General features: G+C 53.3%; 1 protein-coding gene across 1 annotated transcript in view; it reads left to right on the forward strand.

The window, feature by feature from the left end:
- Nucleotides 1-17,087, forward strand: part of CPS1 (carbamoyl-phosphate synthase 1) — a 119,615-nt gene extending 102,528 nt beyond the window's left edge. The window contains exons 35-38 of the mRNA XM_054177026.1: nt 10,591-10,650; nt 12,183-12,295; nt 13,357-13,486; nt 16,818-17,087. Coding sequence (XP_054033001.1) covers nt 10,591-10,650; nt 12,183-12,295; nt 13,357-13,486; nt 16,818-16,916 — 402 coding nt within the window. The 3' untranslated portion in view covers nt 16,917-17,087. The remainder of the gene's footprint in view (nt 1-10,590; nt 10,651-12,182; nt 12,296-13,356; nt 13,487-16,817) is intronic.
- Nucleotides 17,088-17,490: the final 403 nt, after the last annotated feature.

Here is a 17,490-nt window from a genome sequence, read left to right on the forward strand (position 1 = left end):
TTTCTGCTGGGCTGCAGAAGTTTGCTGGGGGCAAACCCCAGGACTCCTCCAAGCAGAGTCCTGGCATCAGAGTTGGAAGCCACCTTCCTGCAGGGAGCAATGCCTGCAGGTGATCAGTCCAGGGCAAACTCAGAGCCTGCTCCTTGCTCCTTCTGAAATGGGAGTCCTATGGGTGCTGCTTTCTAATCCTGACATATAAACTCCCAGTTTCACTCCACTCCTCCAAAACATTGAGCCAGATCCCATGCTGCAAAGCTGGAGCTGCTAATCCTTCCCCACAGGCAGATGTGTTGCACTGCAGGCAGAGCTACAGGGTCCTCTGACAGTGCAGAGCTCATGATGGGTTTAGGGTGCTTTGGGCCTAGTTATTGCTGCCAGGCAGTGAGATCTCCACCAGCTATGGCACTGTCATATTCTGGTGCTCATGATGGGAGTGCAGCAGGGCAAGAGATTAAGGAACAACAGCCTTCACCCTGCTGTTGTGGCTGCCTAGAGGTATGGCTGCCCTTATTCCTTTCCCTGTTTGATGACAGTGCATGGCCAATGTTGTTTACCTACCATGCAGCTCTTATTGGCTTCCAAGCTGATAAGTAAGGAGCTCAGGAAGGAAAAAATCAATGCAACATTTGTGCAGTAATGTGTCTGCAGTAATCTTGCAAGAGCTCCCTCCTCTTAGGGACATACTCTGCAGGTGTGGTGTGTTCCACAGCAGTTGGCATCCCTCACAGTTGCTGTGTGGCACAGAAGATTTTAGCAGTGTCATTATCACAGGATCAGAGGATGTTAAGGGTTGGAAAGAACCCAAAGAGATCATCAAATCCAACCCCCCTGCCAGAGCAGGACCATAGAATCCAGCACACCCAGATGAGTCTTGAATGTCTCCTGAGAAGGAGACTCCACAACCTCTCTGGGCAGCCTGTTCCAGTGCTCTGTCACCCTCACAGTGAAGAAGTTCTTCCTCATGTTGAGGTGGAACCTCCTGTGCTGTAGTTTCCATCCACATAGTTTAGTTGATTAGATGGTGTTGGGTGATGGGTTGGACTTAATGCTCTCAAAGGTCTTTTCCAACCTGGTTAATTCTATTCTATTCTATTCTATTCCATTCTATTCCATTCCATTCCATTCCATTCCATTCCATTCCATTCCATTCCATTCACTGCCTTTTGTCCTATCCCAGGGTGCAACTGAGCAGAGGCTGTCCCCTCCCTCTTGACCCCCCAGCCCTCAGCTATTGATAGACATTGATCAGATCCCCTCTCAGTCTTCTCCTTTCCAGACTGAACAGCCCCAGGGCTCTCAGCCTCTCCTCACCAGGCAGTGCTCCAGTTCTCTAATCATCCTCTTAGCCCTCCACTCTAACCTCTCCAGCAGATCCCTGTCCCTCTTGAACTGGGGAGCCCAGAACTGGATGCAATATTCCAGGTGTGGCCTCACCTGTAAGTGGCCTCAAGTGCAACAGATTTTGCAGCCAGCATTTTGTGAGGGACTTACCCATGGGTTTGCCTTGGGAGCAGCCCTGCACCATTCACAGCTCTGTGTCAGTAAGGAGGAGGTGCATTTGGGGATGGAAAGGCAGGCAGGCAGAAAATCCCAAAGTATTTTTCCCTCTGTCACAGGGTAGTTAGGAGCCCCAGGAGATGCTGAAATCAGATACAGTTGGAAACCTGGAGCCCTGTCTCTGTTGCTCAAAAACATTTAGACATTGCCACTGCAACTATAACAGTTGTGGCCTCCATAAAGACAACTGATTGACTCCTGCCATTTCCCTCTTGTCACAGGATGACAGGATCACAGGGTCACAGGATGTCAGGGGTTGGAAGGGACCCAAAGAGATCATCAAGTCCAACCCCCCTGCCAGAGCAGGACCATACAATCTAGCTCAGGTCACAGAGGAGCACATCCAGACAAGCCTTGAAAGTCTCCAAAGAAGGAGACTCCAAAACCCCTCTGGGGAGCTTGTTCCAGTGCTCTGTGACCCTTACAGTAAAGAGGTTCCCCCTTGTGTTGAGGTGGAACCTCCTGTGTTGCAGCTTACATCCATTGCTCCTTGTCCTATCCCAGGGTGCAACTGAGCAGAACCTGTCCCCTCCCTCCAGGCCACCCTCCCTCAATGTTATAAACATTGATTAAATCCCCTCTCAGTCTTCTCTTTTCCAGACGAAACAGCCCAGGTCCCTCAGCCTGTCCTCATCAGGCAGTACCCTAATCATTCTCACAGCCCTCCACTGGACCCTCTCCAGCAAATCTCTGGCCCTTTTAAACTGGGGAGTCCAAAACTGAGCGCAGCACTCAAGCTGTGGTCTCACCAGGGCAGAGCAGAGGGGGGAGGAGAGCCTCTCTCGATCTGCCTTGCAGTCAACTTATGACCTGCATGGCTTCATCAAACAAAGAAACCAGCAGGACAGATTCATTTGCCAATGAGAAAACTGGACTGTGACAAATGTGGTGTGCTAGCTGTGCCAGCAGAGGATGTGAAGGATGTGTTTGAAGAGGGCCCAGAAAGGAACTCGACTTCTGCTAACACCAATTAGAGCTTAGTGCTCATTTACACAGATATGTACACACAGCTGTGGAGCAGAGCTGTTGCTCCAAGTTTCCTCAAATTAGCATCAAAGTCTTTGCTTGCTACCTGGAAAACAGTCTAAAGTTCAGGGTGAAGCTCTGGGCAGCTGCTGCTGGAGGTCTTCCACGTATCTCATTACTGAAGTTAAAACCCACCTGGTGACTGGGGACCAGTGGTGGTCCTCAGGGCTCAGGGTTGGGACCACTTCTGTTCCACATCTTGATTGATGACCTTGATGAAGACACAGAGTGTGTCAGCAGTGAGTTCACAGATGGCACCAAGTGAGGTGGCAGTGTTGATATTCACCAGGGCAGGGTGACTGGGACTTGGATAGATTGAATCCATGGCCAACATTAACAGGAGGAGCTTCAACAAGGCCAAGTGCCACTTGGGGCACAACAACCCCAAAGAGTGCTCCAGGCTTGGGGCAGTGTGGCTGGAAAGCTGCTGGCAGAAAGGGACCTGGGGGTGCTAAGGGACAAGCAGATGAAGAGGAGCCAGCAGTGTGCCCAGCTGGCCAAGAAAGCCAAAGGCCTCCTGGCTGGGATCAGCAATGCTGTGTCCAGCAGCAGCAGGGAGGGGACTGTCCCCTGGCACTCAGCTCTGGGCAGGCCACACCTCGAGTGCTGTGTCCAGTTTGGGGCACCTCAAGACAAGAGAGATGTGGAGGGGCTGGAGCCAGGGCAGAGGAGGGCAAGGAAGCTGGGAAGGGCCTGGAGAAGAAATCTGATGAAGAGCAACTGAAGGAGCTGGGGATGGTTAGTGTGAAGCAGAGGAGGCTGAGGGGAGACCTCCTGGCTCTCTACAGCTCCCTGAAAGGAGGTTGTGGAGAGCTTGGTGCTGGTCTCTTCTCACAGGTCATTAGCCATAGAAGAAGAGGGAAGAGCCTCAAGCTGCAGCAGGGCAGCTTCAGACTGGACAGGAGGAAGAATTTTTTCCCACCAAGAGTGGTCAGGGCTTGGAATGTGCTGCCCAGGGAGGTGGTGGAGTCCCCAAGGCTGGCTGTGTTTGAAGGTGTTTTGGCTGTGGTGCTTGGGGCTGTGGTTTAGGGGTGAGCCTTGTAGAGCAGGGTTCTGGGTTGGACTTGATGATGCTGAGGCTCTTTTCCACCCTGAATGTTTCTGTGTGAAAGAGCCCAGTGTTTGAAACTGAAGCCCATTTTCCTGAGAGCAGCTAAAAGGGAACAGGCAGCAAAGAGTCAGTTTAGTTCCAGAAAGCATTTCTGTGGGTTCTGTGCCAGGATCTGTTAAACTGAGCCAAACGTTCTGTGTGCAAAGGTCATCAAGGGGGGTGAAAAAAAGAGAATGGGGAAAGCAAAAACAAAGAAGAAAATAAAAGCTAAAAGAAGCCCTCGAGCTCAGCTTCCTAAACCTTTAATGAGTGGTTTACAGTTCGTTTTCCTGCAAAGGAAACATGCAAACAACAGATCAATTGCTGAAAGGTCTCCCTTCATCTCAGCATATTTCTTGCATAATTAAATTCCAAACCAAGAAGTGAGAAGTTGCTGCTGACACCCACAGATTGCTCTCTCCACCACCTGCTAGTCAATGCTCTCCTCTGAACCTAGAGGGAAAAACAAAGCCTTGTAAGAGGGGAAGGTTGAGCTTGAGCTGCTGTGTCGGCTAGGAGCGGTCTTCCAAGTGTTACAGGCTGGAAGAAAGGGAAGTCTCTCACTGCAGAAGAGGAAAGGATAGTGTGGGCTGTGAACACCAGCAGTGCTCTCATGTTCATCACAAACATGAGCTCCTCTGCTTCTAACTGGCAGAGCTGGCAGTGTGTGCTCAGAGGGCAAGCTCTGAAGGACAGCTACCAGGTTGCCTCTCACTATAGAAGCACAGAATGGTCCAGGCTGAAAAGGAGCACCAAGGCTCATCCTGTCCAAACCCTCTGCAATCTGCTGGATCAGGTCACCCAGAGCCCTCTCCTCCAGCCTCACCTTGAATATCTGCAGAGATGGAGCCTCAACCACCTCCCTGGGAAACCTCTTCCAGTGTTCCACCACCCTCATGGTGCAGAACTTCTTCCTCACATCCAATCTAAATCTGCTCTGCTCTAGGTTGAAGCCATTGCCCCTGGTCCTGTCCCTGCAGGCCTTTGCAAACAGTCTCTCTGCAGCCTGCTTGTAGCCCCCTTCAGGTACTGAAAGGTTGCTCTTGGGTCTCCCCAGAGCCTTCTCTTCTGCAGGCTGAACACCCCCAGCTCCCTCAGCCTGTCCTCAGAGCAGTGCTTCTCTATACCCCTCCTCTTGTGGCCCTCCTCTGGACCCTCTGCATCAGGTCCAGGTCCTTCCTGTGTTGAGGGCTCCAGACCTGCACACAGCACTGCAGGTGAGGTCTCAGCAGAGCAAAGTGGCAGAATCCCCTCTCTGGCTCTGCTGGCAATGCTGCTTTGGATGCAGCCCAGGCTGCCCTTGGCCTTCTGTGCTGCAAGCTCACCCTGCCTGCTCCTGTCCAGCTTCTCCCCCACCAGCACCCCCAAGTCCTTTTCCTCAGGGCTGCTTTCTACCCCCTCCTCCCCCAGCCTGTATTGACAGTGAGGATTGTTCCAGCCCAGGTGATCATGTCATGTTCAAATGTCCTTGCTGTGAGAGGGTGATGAGGTGGTGTTCCCTCCCCAGACAGAGGCCCCTGGCATTTTTCCTCCCCCCTGGCTTCTGAGGGTTTTTACTGGGCTGCAGAAATTTGCTGGGGGCAAACCCCAGGACTGCTACAAGCCGAGTCCTGGGATCGGAGTTAGAAGCTGCCTGCCTGCAGGGAGCAATGTCTGCAGATGATCAGTCCAGGCAAAACTCAGAGCCTGCTCCTTGCTCCTTCTGAAATGGAATGGTTTCTGCAAGCTGTTGTGGTGCCCTGGGGCTGACTCCTGTCAGGGGCACAGACAGCAGCCCACTTGGTTGTCTTGAGTACGGTGCTGTGTGTCCTCTGCAGTGGATGGTGAGCTCGAAATGCGCCCTGCTGTCGGAGGCTTTGCTGCATCTTGGCTAGCAGCTTGCTCTGGGTTTTAGCCTGGACATTTAGCTCATGCAGAGAGAGAAATAAAAGGCTAAACAGCCTTGAATTTTCTTTCCTTAGAATCATAGAGGCTCAGCATATTTAGGTTTTTCAGTACAAGCAGCTGCAGAGGAGGGCAAGGAAGCTGGGAAGGGCCTGGAGGAGAAATCTGATGAAGAGCAACTGAAGGAGCTGCTTAGTTTGAAGAAGAGGAAGCTGAGAGGAGACCTTATTGTTGCATATAACTACCTAAAAGGATGTTGTAGAGAGGCTGGTGCTGGTCTCTTCTCACAGGTGATTAGCCCTAGAAGAAGAGGGCAGAGCCTCAAGCTGCAGCAGGGCAGCTTCAGACTGGACAGCAGGAAGAATTTTCCCATCCAGAGTGGTCAGGGCTTGGAATGTGCTGCCCAGGGAGGTGGTGGAGTCCCCAGGGCTGGATGTGTTTGAAGGTGTTTTGGCTGTGGTGCTTGGGGCTGTGGTTTGGGGGTGATCCTTGCAGAGTAGGGTTCTGGCTTGGACTTGGTGATGCTGAGGCTCTTTTCCAACCTGAATGCTTCTGTGATTCAGTGAAATATCTTATCAATCATTGCTCAAACAGTTGGCCTTCTGTTCTGGCAGAGCACACACACAGACAGTCTTTGGGCTGCCTTTGGATGCCCTGTTGGCCCGTGAAGAAGAGCCTCTGTGTGTGTGAGTTCATTTCTACCTCCCATGGGCATATGGAAATGGAAACCACAAAAGCACTCAGGAGCCCAGGGGTTGAGTCAGTCATCAGCAAGTTTGCAGATGACACCAAGTTAGGAGCAGATGTTGGTCAGTTAGAGGCCAGAAGGGGTCTGCACAGGGACCTCGACCGACTGGACAGATGGGCAGAGGCCAACGGGATGGCATTCAACAAGTCCAAGTTCCAGGGGCTGCACTTTGGCCACAACAACCCTATGCAGAGCTACAAGCTGGGGTCAGAGTGGCTGAGAGCTGCCAAACAGAGAGGGACCTGGGGGTGCTGATTGACAGCCACCTAAACATGAGCCAGCAGTGTGCCCAGGGGGCCAAGAAGGCCAATGGCATCCTGGCCTGCATTAGGAATAGTGTGGCCAGCAGGAGCAGGGAGGTCATTGTGCCCCTGCACTCTGCATTGGTTAGGCCACACCTTGAGTCCTGTGTCCAGTTCTGGGCCCCTCAGTTTGGGAAGGACATTGAGAGACTTGAAGGTGTCCAGAGAAGGGCAACAAGGCTGGGGAGAGGCCTTGAGCACAGCCCTGTGAGGAGAGGCTGAGGGAGCTGGGGTTGCTTAGCATGGAGAAGAGGAGGCTCAGGGGAGACCTCATTGCCCTCTACAACTACCTGAAAGGAGGTTGTAGCCAGGAAGGGGTTGGTCTCTTCTCCCAGGCAAGCAGCACCAGAACAAGAGGACACAGTCTCAAGCTGTGCCAGGGGAGGTTTAGACTCGAGGTGAGGAGAAAGTTCTTCCCTGAGGGAGTTGTTCACCACTGGGATGTGCTGCCCAGGGAGGTGGTGGAGTCCCCATCCCTGGAGGTGTTCAAGAGGGGATTGGATGTGGCACTTGGTGCCATGGTCTAGTCATGAGGTCTGTTGGGACAGGTTGGACTTGATGATCCTTGGGGTCTCTTCCAACCTTAGTTATACTGTGAGACTGTGAGACTGTGAGATAACTTACACAATGTGATAGTCTTGGCAGCTTCCCAGGCAGAGAGAAGGGCTCTGCCTTCTGCTGGGGACAGGGGGTGGGGGGGGCTGGGGGGGAGGTTGGCTTTCACAGCAACATTGTAAACTCCTCTCAGACATCTCCTGAACACTTGTGACACATAAAACAGCCTCTCCATGAAGAGAAATTACAGCTGTCAGCTCGCATCGCAGCAGCCTCAGATTTACAGGGCTGGCTGAAAGGACTTGGCCGAGGAACCATCAGTTACTAAAGGTGAAAAGTACAAGCAGATTTATTTAGTGGAAGGCATTCATTGTAGGAGAACTGTGTCCTTTTATCCCCTTTTATCAGGCAAGTCCTGCTTCTTACAACCTCTCTCTCATGTTTGCCAGCGTGCCTTGCTATTTGTGAAGGGCTACAGCCTCGGCTAATTCAACACAGCTACTCCAAGCCCTCGCGAAGATCCAGCTCAAAACAAAGCCAGCTGAGCTCCCGTGGTAAGCTGGAGCTCTGCATCCAAATCCACTGTGGAGGATGCACAGGCTGTGGTGCAGAAGGAGCAAGGCAGAAGGTTACCTTGAAACAACAGGCTTGGAGTGCTGGGATTCCAAAATAAAGCACCGCGGCGATGCCTTCATCCGGCGGTCAGCAGCGCAGACCTAAGACAGAGGCACTCCATCCAAGAGACAGCACTGAATAGCCCAATCAGGGAAGAAAAGCAGAGGAGCTTTGCAGCTCCTCTTTCAGAAAGGATGAATTATTTAGTGGCAGACTCAGGGTTTCTGCACCCCTGAATTGTGCAAAGGGAAGAGGTCAGACCCTCGGCTTGCAGAGAGCGGCGGAGGTTGGTTTGCCTAGCAAGACAGTCATGGGGGAGCATCAGGCCTTAAAAACCCTGGGGAACCCCAACCTGGGCCATGTCAGAGGGTGCTCACAGCTGAAGGACACTCCAGTAGGCTGCTGGTCCCTGCTGCTACCCAAGCTGCCCTGTGCTGTCCCAAGGAGTGCTCCCCTGCCTGCCCCTGAGGAAGGTCACTTTCTTGGCAACAGTTCTGCACAGCCTTAGTAAGATGAACCCTGGAAGTGCAACCTCTCAGCACACCAGCGTGGGAGCTTCTCACCCAGGGCACTACCTGGGCATGCTGGGACCTGTTGGGAGTGCAGCTTGCAGCACAGCCATTTGAATCTTTGCAAAATACTCCAGAGGGCAACTTCAGCAGCAAAACAAAGCTCTCCCTCTGCTACTGCTAGCTACATCTACTTGACTTTCACCTTGAAGAAGTCAGCCTCCTCTCCCCTCAACAGGATCACCAAGTCCAACCCAGAACCCTACTCCTAAAGGCTCACCCCCAAACCACAGCCCCAAGCACCACAGCCAAAACACCTTCAAACACAGCCAGCACTGGGGACTCCATCACCTCCCTGGGCAGCACATTCCAAGCCCTGACCACTCTGGATGGGAAAATTCTTCTTCCTGTCCAGTCTGAAGCTGCTCTGTTGCAGCTTGAGGCTCTTCCCTCTTCTTCTAGGGCTAATCACCTGTGAGAAGAGACCAGCACCAAGCTCTCCACAACCTCCTTTCAGGGAGCTGTAGAGAGCCAGGAGGTCTCCCCTCAGCCTCCTCTGCTTCACACTAACCATCCCCAGCTCCTTCAGTTGCTCTTCATCAGATTTCTCCTCCAGGCCCTTCCCAGCTTCCTTGCCCTCCTCTGCCCTGGCTCCAGCCCCTCCACATCTCTCTTGTCTTGAGGTGCCCCAAACTGGACACAGCACTCGAGGTGTGGCCTCCCCAGAGCTGAGTGCCAGGGGACAATCCCCTCCCTGCTGCTGCTGGACACAGCATTGCTGATCCCAGCCAGGAGGCCTTTGGCTTTCTTGGCCCCCTGGGCACACTGCTGGCTCCTCTTCATCTGCTTGTCCCTTAGCACCCCCAGGTCCCTTTCTGCCAGCAGCTTTCCAGCCACACTGCCCCAAGCCTGGAGCACTGCTTGGGGTAGTTGTGACCCAGCTGCAGGCCTTGGCACCTTGCCTTGTTGAAGCTCCTCCTGTTAATGCTGGCCATGGATTCAATCTATCCAAGTCCCTGTGTAGAGCCTCCTTGCCCTGGTGCAGATCAACACTGCCACCTCACTTGGTGTGATCTGTGAACTCACTGCTGACACCCTCTGTGTCTGTATCAAGGTCATCATTCAGGATGTTGAACAGAAGTGGTCCCAACCCTGAGCCCTGAGGAACCACTGGTGCCAGCCACCTGCTGGATTTAATTAAGAGCAATAGAGACTCCAGTTGGTGTCTCTGAGAAGGCAATTGCCTATTTCATGGGCAGCAGTGCATCTTCTGTAGTTGCAGCTGAAGTTAGTACAGGACTCTTAGAATCATAGACTGAACTGGTTTGGAGGGGACCTGTAGAGGTCATCTAGTCCTACACCTCTGCAGGAAAGAGAGACACCCCCAACTAGTTCAGGTTGCTCAGAGCCCCCTGCCAAGTCTGACTTTGAATGAGAAGCTGACCTTGAGTAGTCACCCTGGTGCTGTACTGTGATGTGCCTTAGCTGTGTGCATAGCATGCAGCCCAGAGAGCCAAGCAGAGCCTGGGCTGCAGCAAGAGAAGTGTGGCCAGCAGGGCCAGGGAGGGGATTCTGCCCCTCTGCTCCACTCTGCTGAGACCCCAGCTGGAGCTCTGGGTCCAGTTCTGGAGCCTCTATTCCAGGAAGGATCTGGAGGTGCTGGAAGGTGTCCAGAGAAGGGCCACGAGGAGGAGCAGAGGGCTGGAGCTGCTCTGCTCTGGAGACAGCCTGAGAGAGTTTGGGTTGGTCAGTGTGGAGAGGAGAAGGTTCTGAGGAGAACTTCTTGTGGCCTTCCAGTATCTGAAGGGGGCTACAGAAAAGCTGGGGAGGGAGTTTGTAGGGTGTGAGGGAGTGATAGGACTGGGAGGAATGGATCCAAGCTAGAAATGGGCAGATTGAGATTGGATGTTAGGAAGAAGTTCTTCCCCATGAGGGTGGTGAGACACTGGCAGAGGTTGCCCAGGGAGGTGGTGGAAGCCTCATCCCTGGAGGTTTTTCAGGCCAGGCTGGATGTGGCTGTGAGCAAGCTGCTCTAGTGTGAGGTGTCCCTGGCCATGGCAGGGGGCTTGGAACTGGCTGATTCCTGAGGTCCCTTCCAACCCTGACATTTCTATGCTTCTATGTGAGTGCCTTAGGCTTCAGGATGCAGATAGCTGTCCTGGAGCAGCATTGTACCTGCACCCTGGAGACCCTGCTGCATGCAGCACCCAGACCAGGAGGGGTCTGCACATCAGGTAGGTTTGTATTGCCTAACAGAACATTGCTTTGATGCTGAATCCCATCCATATCCTTTTTTTCCTCCAGAAATCCTTCCAGCCCAGATTCCTCAGCATAGCACAAACACTGCATGAGGAAGGCTTCCAGGTAGGAGGCTTCAGTTCTTTAAAGCTACAGAGTTTTCAGAATCTGAACTGTACTCAGCCTGCTGCAAGAATGGAGCACTCTGGAGCTGATTTGGAGATAGAGGGGGGAAAAAGGACAGGAAAGCTGGGGAGGGACTTTTGGGGGTGTCAGGGAGTGATAGGACTGGGGGGAATGGAGCAAAACTAGCAATGGGTAGATTGAGATTGGATGTTAGGAAGAAGGATTGGATGTGGCACTTGGTGCCATGGTTTAGTCATGAGGTCTGTGGTGACAGGATGGACTTGATGATCTTTGAGGTCTCTTCCAACCTTGGTGATTCTGTGACAGACTGGCACAAGTTGCCCAGGGAGGTGGTGGAAGCCTCATCCCTGGAGGTTTTTCAGGCCAGGCTGGATGTGGCTGTGAGCAACCTGCTGCAGTGTGAGGTGTCCCTGCCCATGGCAGGGAGGTTGGAACTGGCTGAGCCTTGAGGTCCCTTCCAACCCTGACAATTCTGTGATTCTATTCTGGAAGTCCAACTGGGATCTTTGGAGTCTAGGTGGAGATAGAAGGGGGAAAAAGGGCATTGTGGAAGTCCAACAGGGATCTCTGGAGTCTAGTTGGAGATAGAGAAAAGAAAGGGCATTGTGGAAGTCCAACAGGGATCTCTGGAGTCTAGTTGGAGATAGAGAAAAGAAAGGGCATTGTGGAAGTCCAACAGGGATCTCTGGAGTCTGTTTGGAGATAGAGAAAAGAAAAGGCATTGTGGAAGTCCAGCTGGGATCTTTAGCTGGGTGATCCATGAAGTTTTGATGGTTGTTTAACTGAACATATGTGCCTGCAACGAGGGCAAGAGCAGCTCTGGCTCTATCCTCAGCCTGCAGCCAGGATGCCTTCTCACAAACTCCTTTGAGGTCTCCAAGACACAAATGGCAGCACCAGATGCCAGGTGTGGCAGGAGGGAAGGAAGAGGAAGCCCTTTGTGTGGAGAAGGTCTTTGCAGTGCCTCAGTGACACTCCCAAGCTGCAGACACAGGGAATTTGTGGTATTGACACCCTTCTGGTAGCTCTTCTGCAACATTTTGTGTCCCTCTTCCTCCTGAAAGGTGACTCACAACTCAGGCACAGGAGACTGGCAGAAGCTTCTTAGTATTAAGTGTTGCAGTGCTGTTTTCCTCAGGGGCATCTGTCTAAGTGCTGGATTCAGAGTTGTGCAGCTCAAGAATCAAATTAAAAAGGGCAAATAAAATTCCTGTAAGTGGCTGAGCTTGAGCACTGCTGAAAGTCCAAGGGGTTTAGGCCTCCCCAAGCTACTGAACTGCTTCTGGATGTGTTGCTGCTACTCACAGAAGCAGCAAACCACAGAGAACAGAAAATGGGGCAGCTCATGCTGGGCTCTGGATGGAGAGACCCTCCAGGGAGGCAGAAGGCCCTCCAAAATCAGCTCTACCAACTAGGTCTGAGCCAGGTGGATGAAATGAGAAGTGTGGGTATCAGGAAGCACACAGTAAGGAGCTATTTTACTTGCCTGATGTTGTTTTCTCCCTTGACAGCTGTATGCTACAGAAACAACTTCAGAGTGGCTCCATGCTAATGGTATTCCAGCAATTCCTGTGGCCTGGCCATCGAAGGAAAGCCAGAGTTCCAGCCTCCCTCCAGTCAGGAAGTAAGAGCAACACCTTGTCCAGTTTGTGTTAACATCCAGAGCAGCCAGGGACAAATCATTTGCCCCACTGAGACTGGTGATAGTGATTCAATGGCACCTTGGAGTCAGCCTAAAGTGTTTGTTTCAGCTGATTCTGGCTGGAGTCTCCACAGCAGGGACCTTCCAACCTAGTTCTGGGGCTGCATTCATCACAGAAGTTCAGCCTGGAGGAATGCTCCTGACAAGGTGGGGGTTGGTCTCTGCCCCCAGGCACCCAGCACCAGAGCAAGAGGACACAGTCTCAAGCTGCACCAGGGGAGGTTTAGGCTGGATGCTAGGAAGAAGTTCTTCCCAGCAAGAGAGATTGGCCACTGGGATGTGCTGCCCAGGGAGGTGGTGGAGTCACCATCACTGGAGGTGTTCAGGAAGAGACTGGATGGGGTGCTTGGTGCCATGGGTTAGTTGTCAGGAGGTGTTAGGTATCAGGGAATAGGTTGGACTTGATGATCTCTGAGGTCTTTTCCAGCCTGCTTGATTCTGTGATTCTGTGAAATAGAGGCTGAGAGCCCCGGGGCTTTTTAGTCTGGAGAAGAGAAGACTGAGAAAGCATTTGATCAATGTTTATAAGTATCTGAGGGCTGGGGGGCAGGAGGGAGAGGACAGGCTCTGCTCAGCTGCACCCTGGGATAGGACAAGGGGCAATGGATATAAACTCCAGCACAGGAGGTTCCACCTCAACATGAGGAGGAACTTCTTCACTGTGAGGGTCCCAGAGCCCTGGAACAGGCTGCCCAGAGAGGTTGTGGAGTCTCCTTCTCTGGAGCCTTTCCATCCCTGTCTGGATGTGTTCCTGAGTGCCCTGTGCTGGATTCTATGGTCCAGCTCTGGCAGGGGGGGGTTGGACTCAATGATCTCTTTGTGTCCCTTCCAACCCCTAACATCCTGTGAGCCCTCCTCCCTTGAGACGTGGGATTGCACCGCAATGGAAGCGTGCAGCGCTGTTTCCCTGCGTGCCTGTGCCATTCAGCACAGACCCTCAGTCACCAGCTCCCCCTGTGATGCTCTCTGCTGTGTCTCTGCAGGCTGCTCAAGGAGGGGAAAATCGACCTGGTGATTAACCTGCCTGCCAGCAGGGCCGAGTTTGCCCACGACCACTACCTGATCCGCAGGATGGCTGTCGACAGCGGCACTGCTCTGCTCACCAACTTCCAGGTACTTCCCACCTTCTTCTTCCTCCTCCTCAGAGCTTCCCAGCACTTGTCATCTTGGATTCTAGTGTTCCTGGGCCCTCATTACCTCAGGCAGATGAGGATGTGCCTGGAAAATCGTGGGGACACAACTGTTTGAATGTAAGGGATCCTGCGGGAAGGCTGCAGAGGGGTTTGTCAGGAGGGTGCCTAGCAGCAGGACAAGGGGGAATGGTTTGAAGCTGAGGGAGGGCAAGGTTAGACTGGAGCTGATGAAGTTGTTCTTCAGTACAAGGGTGCTGAGACTCTGGAACAGGGTGCCCAGGGAGGTTGTGGCTGCCTCCTCCCTGAGGATGCTGAAGGCCAGGCTGGATGAGGCCTTAATCAGCCGAGTCTAGTTGAGAATCATCCCTGCCCATGATGGGGAGGTTGGAGTAGGTGGTCTCTGAGGTCCCTTCCAACCCAAGCCATGCTGTGATTCTGTGACAGTTATCACAGGATCACAGAATTTCAGGGGCTGGAAGGGGCCTTGAAAGCTCATCCAGACCAACCCCCCTGCCAGAGCAGCATCACCCAGAGCAGGTCACACAGGAACACATCCAGGTGGGGTTGGAATATCTCCAGAGAGGGAGACTCCACAACCCCCCTGGGCAGCCTGCTCCAGGCCTCTGTCACCCTCACAGGGAAATAATTCTTCCTCCTGTTTCCATGGCACTTCCTCTGCCTCAGCTTCCACCACTGCCCCTGGTGCTGGCATTGGGCATCCCCCAGCAGAGCCTGGCTCCAGCCTCTGGGCACTGCCCCTGCACAGCTTTATCAAGAGCACTGAGGTCACCTCTCAGGCTCCTCCTCTGCAAGCTCCAGAGCCCTCAGCTCCCTCAGGCTCTCCTCAGGAGGAAGATGTTCCATTCCCATCCTCATCCTCATGGCTCTGCCCTGGACTCAAAGGAGAATAGAAAAAAAAGAAGGAGAGGAAAAAGAAGAAGGTTTTGAGTCCTGTACTGCAGCTGGGCTTGTTGCTGGATCATTGTTTTGCTTCAGAGCACACTTCTTGCCCAGGATTGCCTGTCAGAGGTTTAAATTATGCATGGGAGCTGTGTGCTTAGTGGGATGTGGTTTTCTTTCCTGGCATGGTCCTTAAATTTCACAGCAGATTGTAGCTGGGCTTTCTTGAACGGTCCCTGGGGCAATCCAGCTCTAAAGTGCCATCCATGTGGAATTGCTGCCTGTCCTGCTGTAGTTCCCAGCTGCCACTCATCCTGTGCTTATAGCTCCTGACAAACCCCTTTCACATACTGATAGGGGAAGAGAGATTTGGTAATGGAAACTGAGACTCCTGCTGCCATCAGTACCTTGACTTCCCCTGAATGTGCTCCAGCTGCCACAATGGGATCACAGGATCAGAGGCTGTTAGGGATTGGAAGGGGCCTCTGGAGATCTTCAGTGTCAACCCCCCTGCCACAGCAGGATCACAGAATCCAGCACAGGGCACACAGGAACACATCCAGACAGGGCTGGAAAGGCTCCAGAGAAGGAGACTCCACAACCTCTCTGGGCAGCCTGCTCCAGTGCTCTGTGACCCTCACAGTGAAGAAGTTCCTCCTCCTGTTGAGGTGGAACCTCCTGTGCTGCAGTTCCCATCCATTGTCTCTTGTCCTACCACAGGGCACAAGTGAGCAGAGCCTGTCCCCTCTCTCTTGACCCCCAGCCCTCAGCTATTGATAGACATTGATCAGATCCCCTCTCAGTCTTCTCCTCTCCACACTAAACAGCCCCAGGGCTCTCAGCCTCTCCTCACCAGGCAGTGCTCCAGTCCCTTCAGCATCCTTGCAGCCCTGCCTTGGACTCTCTCCAGCACATCCCTGTCCCTCCTGAACTGGGGAGCCCAGAGCTGGATGCAATATTCCAGGTGAGGTCTCAGCAGGGCAGAGTAGAGGTGGAGGAGAACCTCCCTGGCTCTCATTAAGCACAACAGCCAAATCCCCATTGATTTTGGTGGGTGCTGACATGTATCCCAATGTCTTGAACTGGTGTCCAGCTGTGTGAAGCCTTCTGCTGTGATTGGAGAGTGGAGAGGGCACACAGTGGCAGGAAGAACAGGAGTCCCCAGCCAAAATTCATTACCACACCTGTGTGATGCATTTCATCAAACCCTCCTGAGCTGGAGAGAGGAAGGCAGTCAGGTCTTCCCTTAAACAGGCTTGGGCTGCAGAGGGGAACAGCAGCTCTCCTGGGAGAGAGCAGTGCTGCCAAAGAAGCCCAGCACAGAATCACAGAATCAGAGAACATGAGGGGCTGGATGGGACCTCCAAAGCTCATCCAGTCCAAGCCCCCTGCCAGAGCAGCATCACCTAGAGCAGGTCACACAGGAACACATCCAGGTGGGGTTTCAATGTCTCCAGAGAGGAAGACTCCACAACCCCCCTGGGCAGCCTGCTCCAGGGCTCTGCCACCCTCACAGGGGAAAAAATTCTTCCTCCTGTTTCCATGGCACTTCCTCTGCCTCAGCTTCCACCACTGCCCCTGGTGCTGGCATTGGGCATCCCCCAGCAGAGCCTGGCTCCAGCCTCTGGGCACTGCCCCTGCACAGCTTTAGCACCAGCACTGAGGTCACCTCTCAGGCTCCTCCTCTCCAAGCTCCAGAGCCCTCAGCTCCCTCAGGCTCTCCTCATGAGGAAGATGTTCCACTGCCTGCAGCATCTTTGTGGCTCTGTGCTGTACAGCTCCCTGAGGTCCTTCCTGAGCTGAGGTTCCCAGCACTGGACACAATATTCCAGATGTGTCCTCAGCAGGGCAGAGCAGAGAGGGAGGAGAACCTCTCTGGACCTACTCGCCAGAGCCCTTCTAACCCACCCCAGGATGCCATTGGCCTTCTTGGCCACCAGAGCACATTGCTGGCTCATGGTCAACCTCCCACCCACCAGGACTCCCAGGTCCCTCTCCCCTTCACTGCTCTCCAGCAGGTCCTCATAAGGGAGATGTTCCACTCCCCCAGGGTCCTGCAGCTGGCTCGGGGCAATCCCAGGCACTGATACAGGCTGGGCAGGGACTGGCTGGAGAGCAGCCCTGGAGAAAAGGCCTTGGGGGTGCTGGGGGAGGAGAAGCTGAGCTGGAGCTTCTGTGGCTCTGTGCTGGACACCTCTGAGTCTCTCCATCTGGACAGGCATGCTGCAGAGGGCTGGAGCCAGAGCCCTTGCAGTTGCCTTGAAATTGATGTTGATTTGGATGACCTCAGGCACTGGAGCTGCCCAGGGTAGTTTCCAGGTGACAGTGCAGAAGTGTGGAGCCTCCTCTGTTACTCAGCCTGCTGCAGAAGGCTTTGCAATGCTCAGAGCTGCTTTGCTTTGTATTTTCAGGTGACAAAGCTTTTTGCTGAAGCTGTCAAACGCTGTGGGAACTTGGACTCCAGGAGTCTCTTCCACTACAAGGAGTTTGACAATGGAAGCTCTGCATAGAAGAACTGCCTCCAGTCTGCCAACTTGCTGTTCCTGGGGCCATGAGAGAGAGTGGATCTCATCCACCTAACCTTCCCTCTGTGTGTTTTATAGCATCTGCACTGATTGCTTTTCCAGCTCACACAAACTCATTCCCAGCCAATGCTTTAATCTCCTGTTGGCAAGCTGTCCTCTTCCTGCTCTCTCCACCACCTTCTCCCCACTCCCACCTAGGATCAGACACTGGGCTCTTACTAGATGGGTAGATCCAGGCACACCACCACAGCAGAGGGGATGAGAAGAGATACAAATAACCCAGCACAGGGGCTGTCCCTGCTTGACCTACCCAAGGCTGGTCCTCCTTACAAACACTTTCCTGGGGGGTTCTGTCCTCCCAGATCTTCCCCTGAGGGGCTGCCAGAGCTGGGCCCCAAATTCCCAGGTAGCTTTCTCTTTCCATTGCTGTCTGTTGAAGATTTTAATGACTTCATGTAAGAATTAAATATGCTCCTGACTGATCCAAAGGGGATGCCTGTGGTGGGAGAGGATGGCTGCATGGATGTGTGCAGGTGCTCCTTCCAGGCTATGCTTAGCC

Source organism: Dryobates pubescens, chromosome 37 (assembly GCF_014839835.1).
Source record: "Dryobates pubescens isolate bDryPub1 chromosome 37, bDryPub1.pri, whole genome shotgun sequence".
In the NCBI taxonomy this organism is placed as follows: domain Eukaryota; kingdom Metazoa; phylum Chordata; class Aves; order Piciformes; family Picidae; genus Dryobates; species Dryobates pubescens.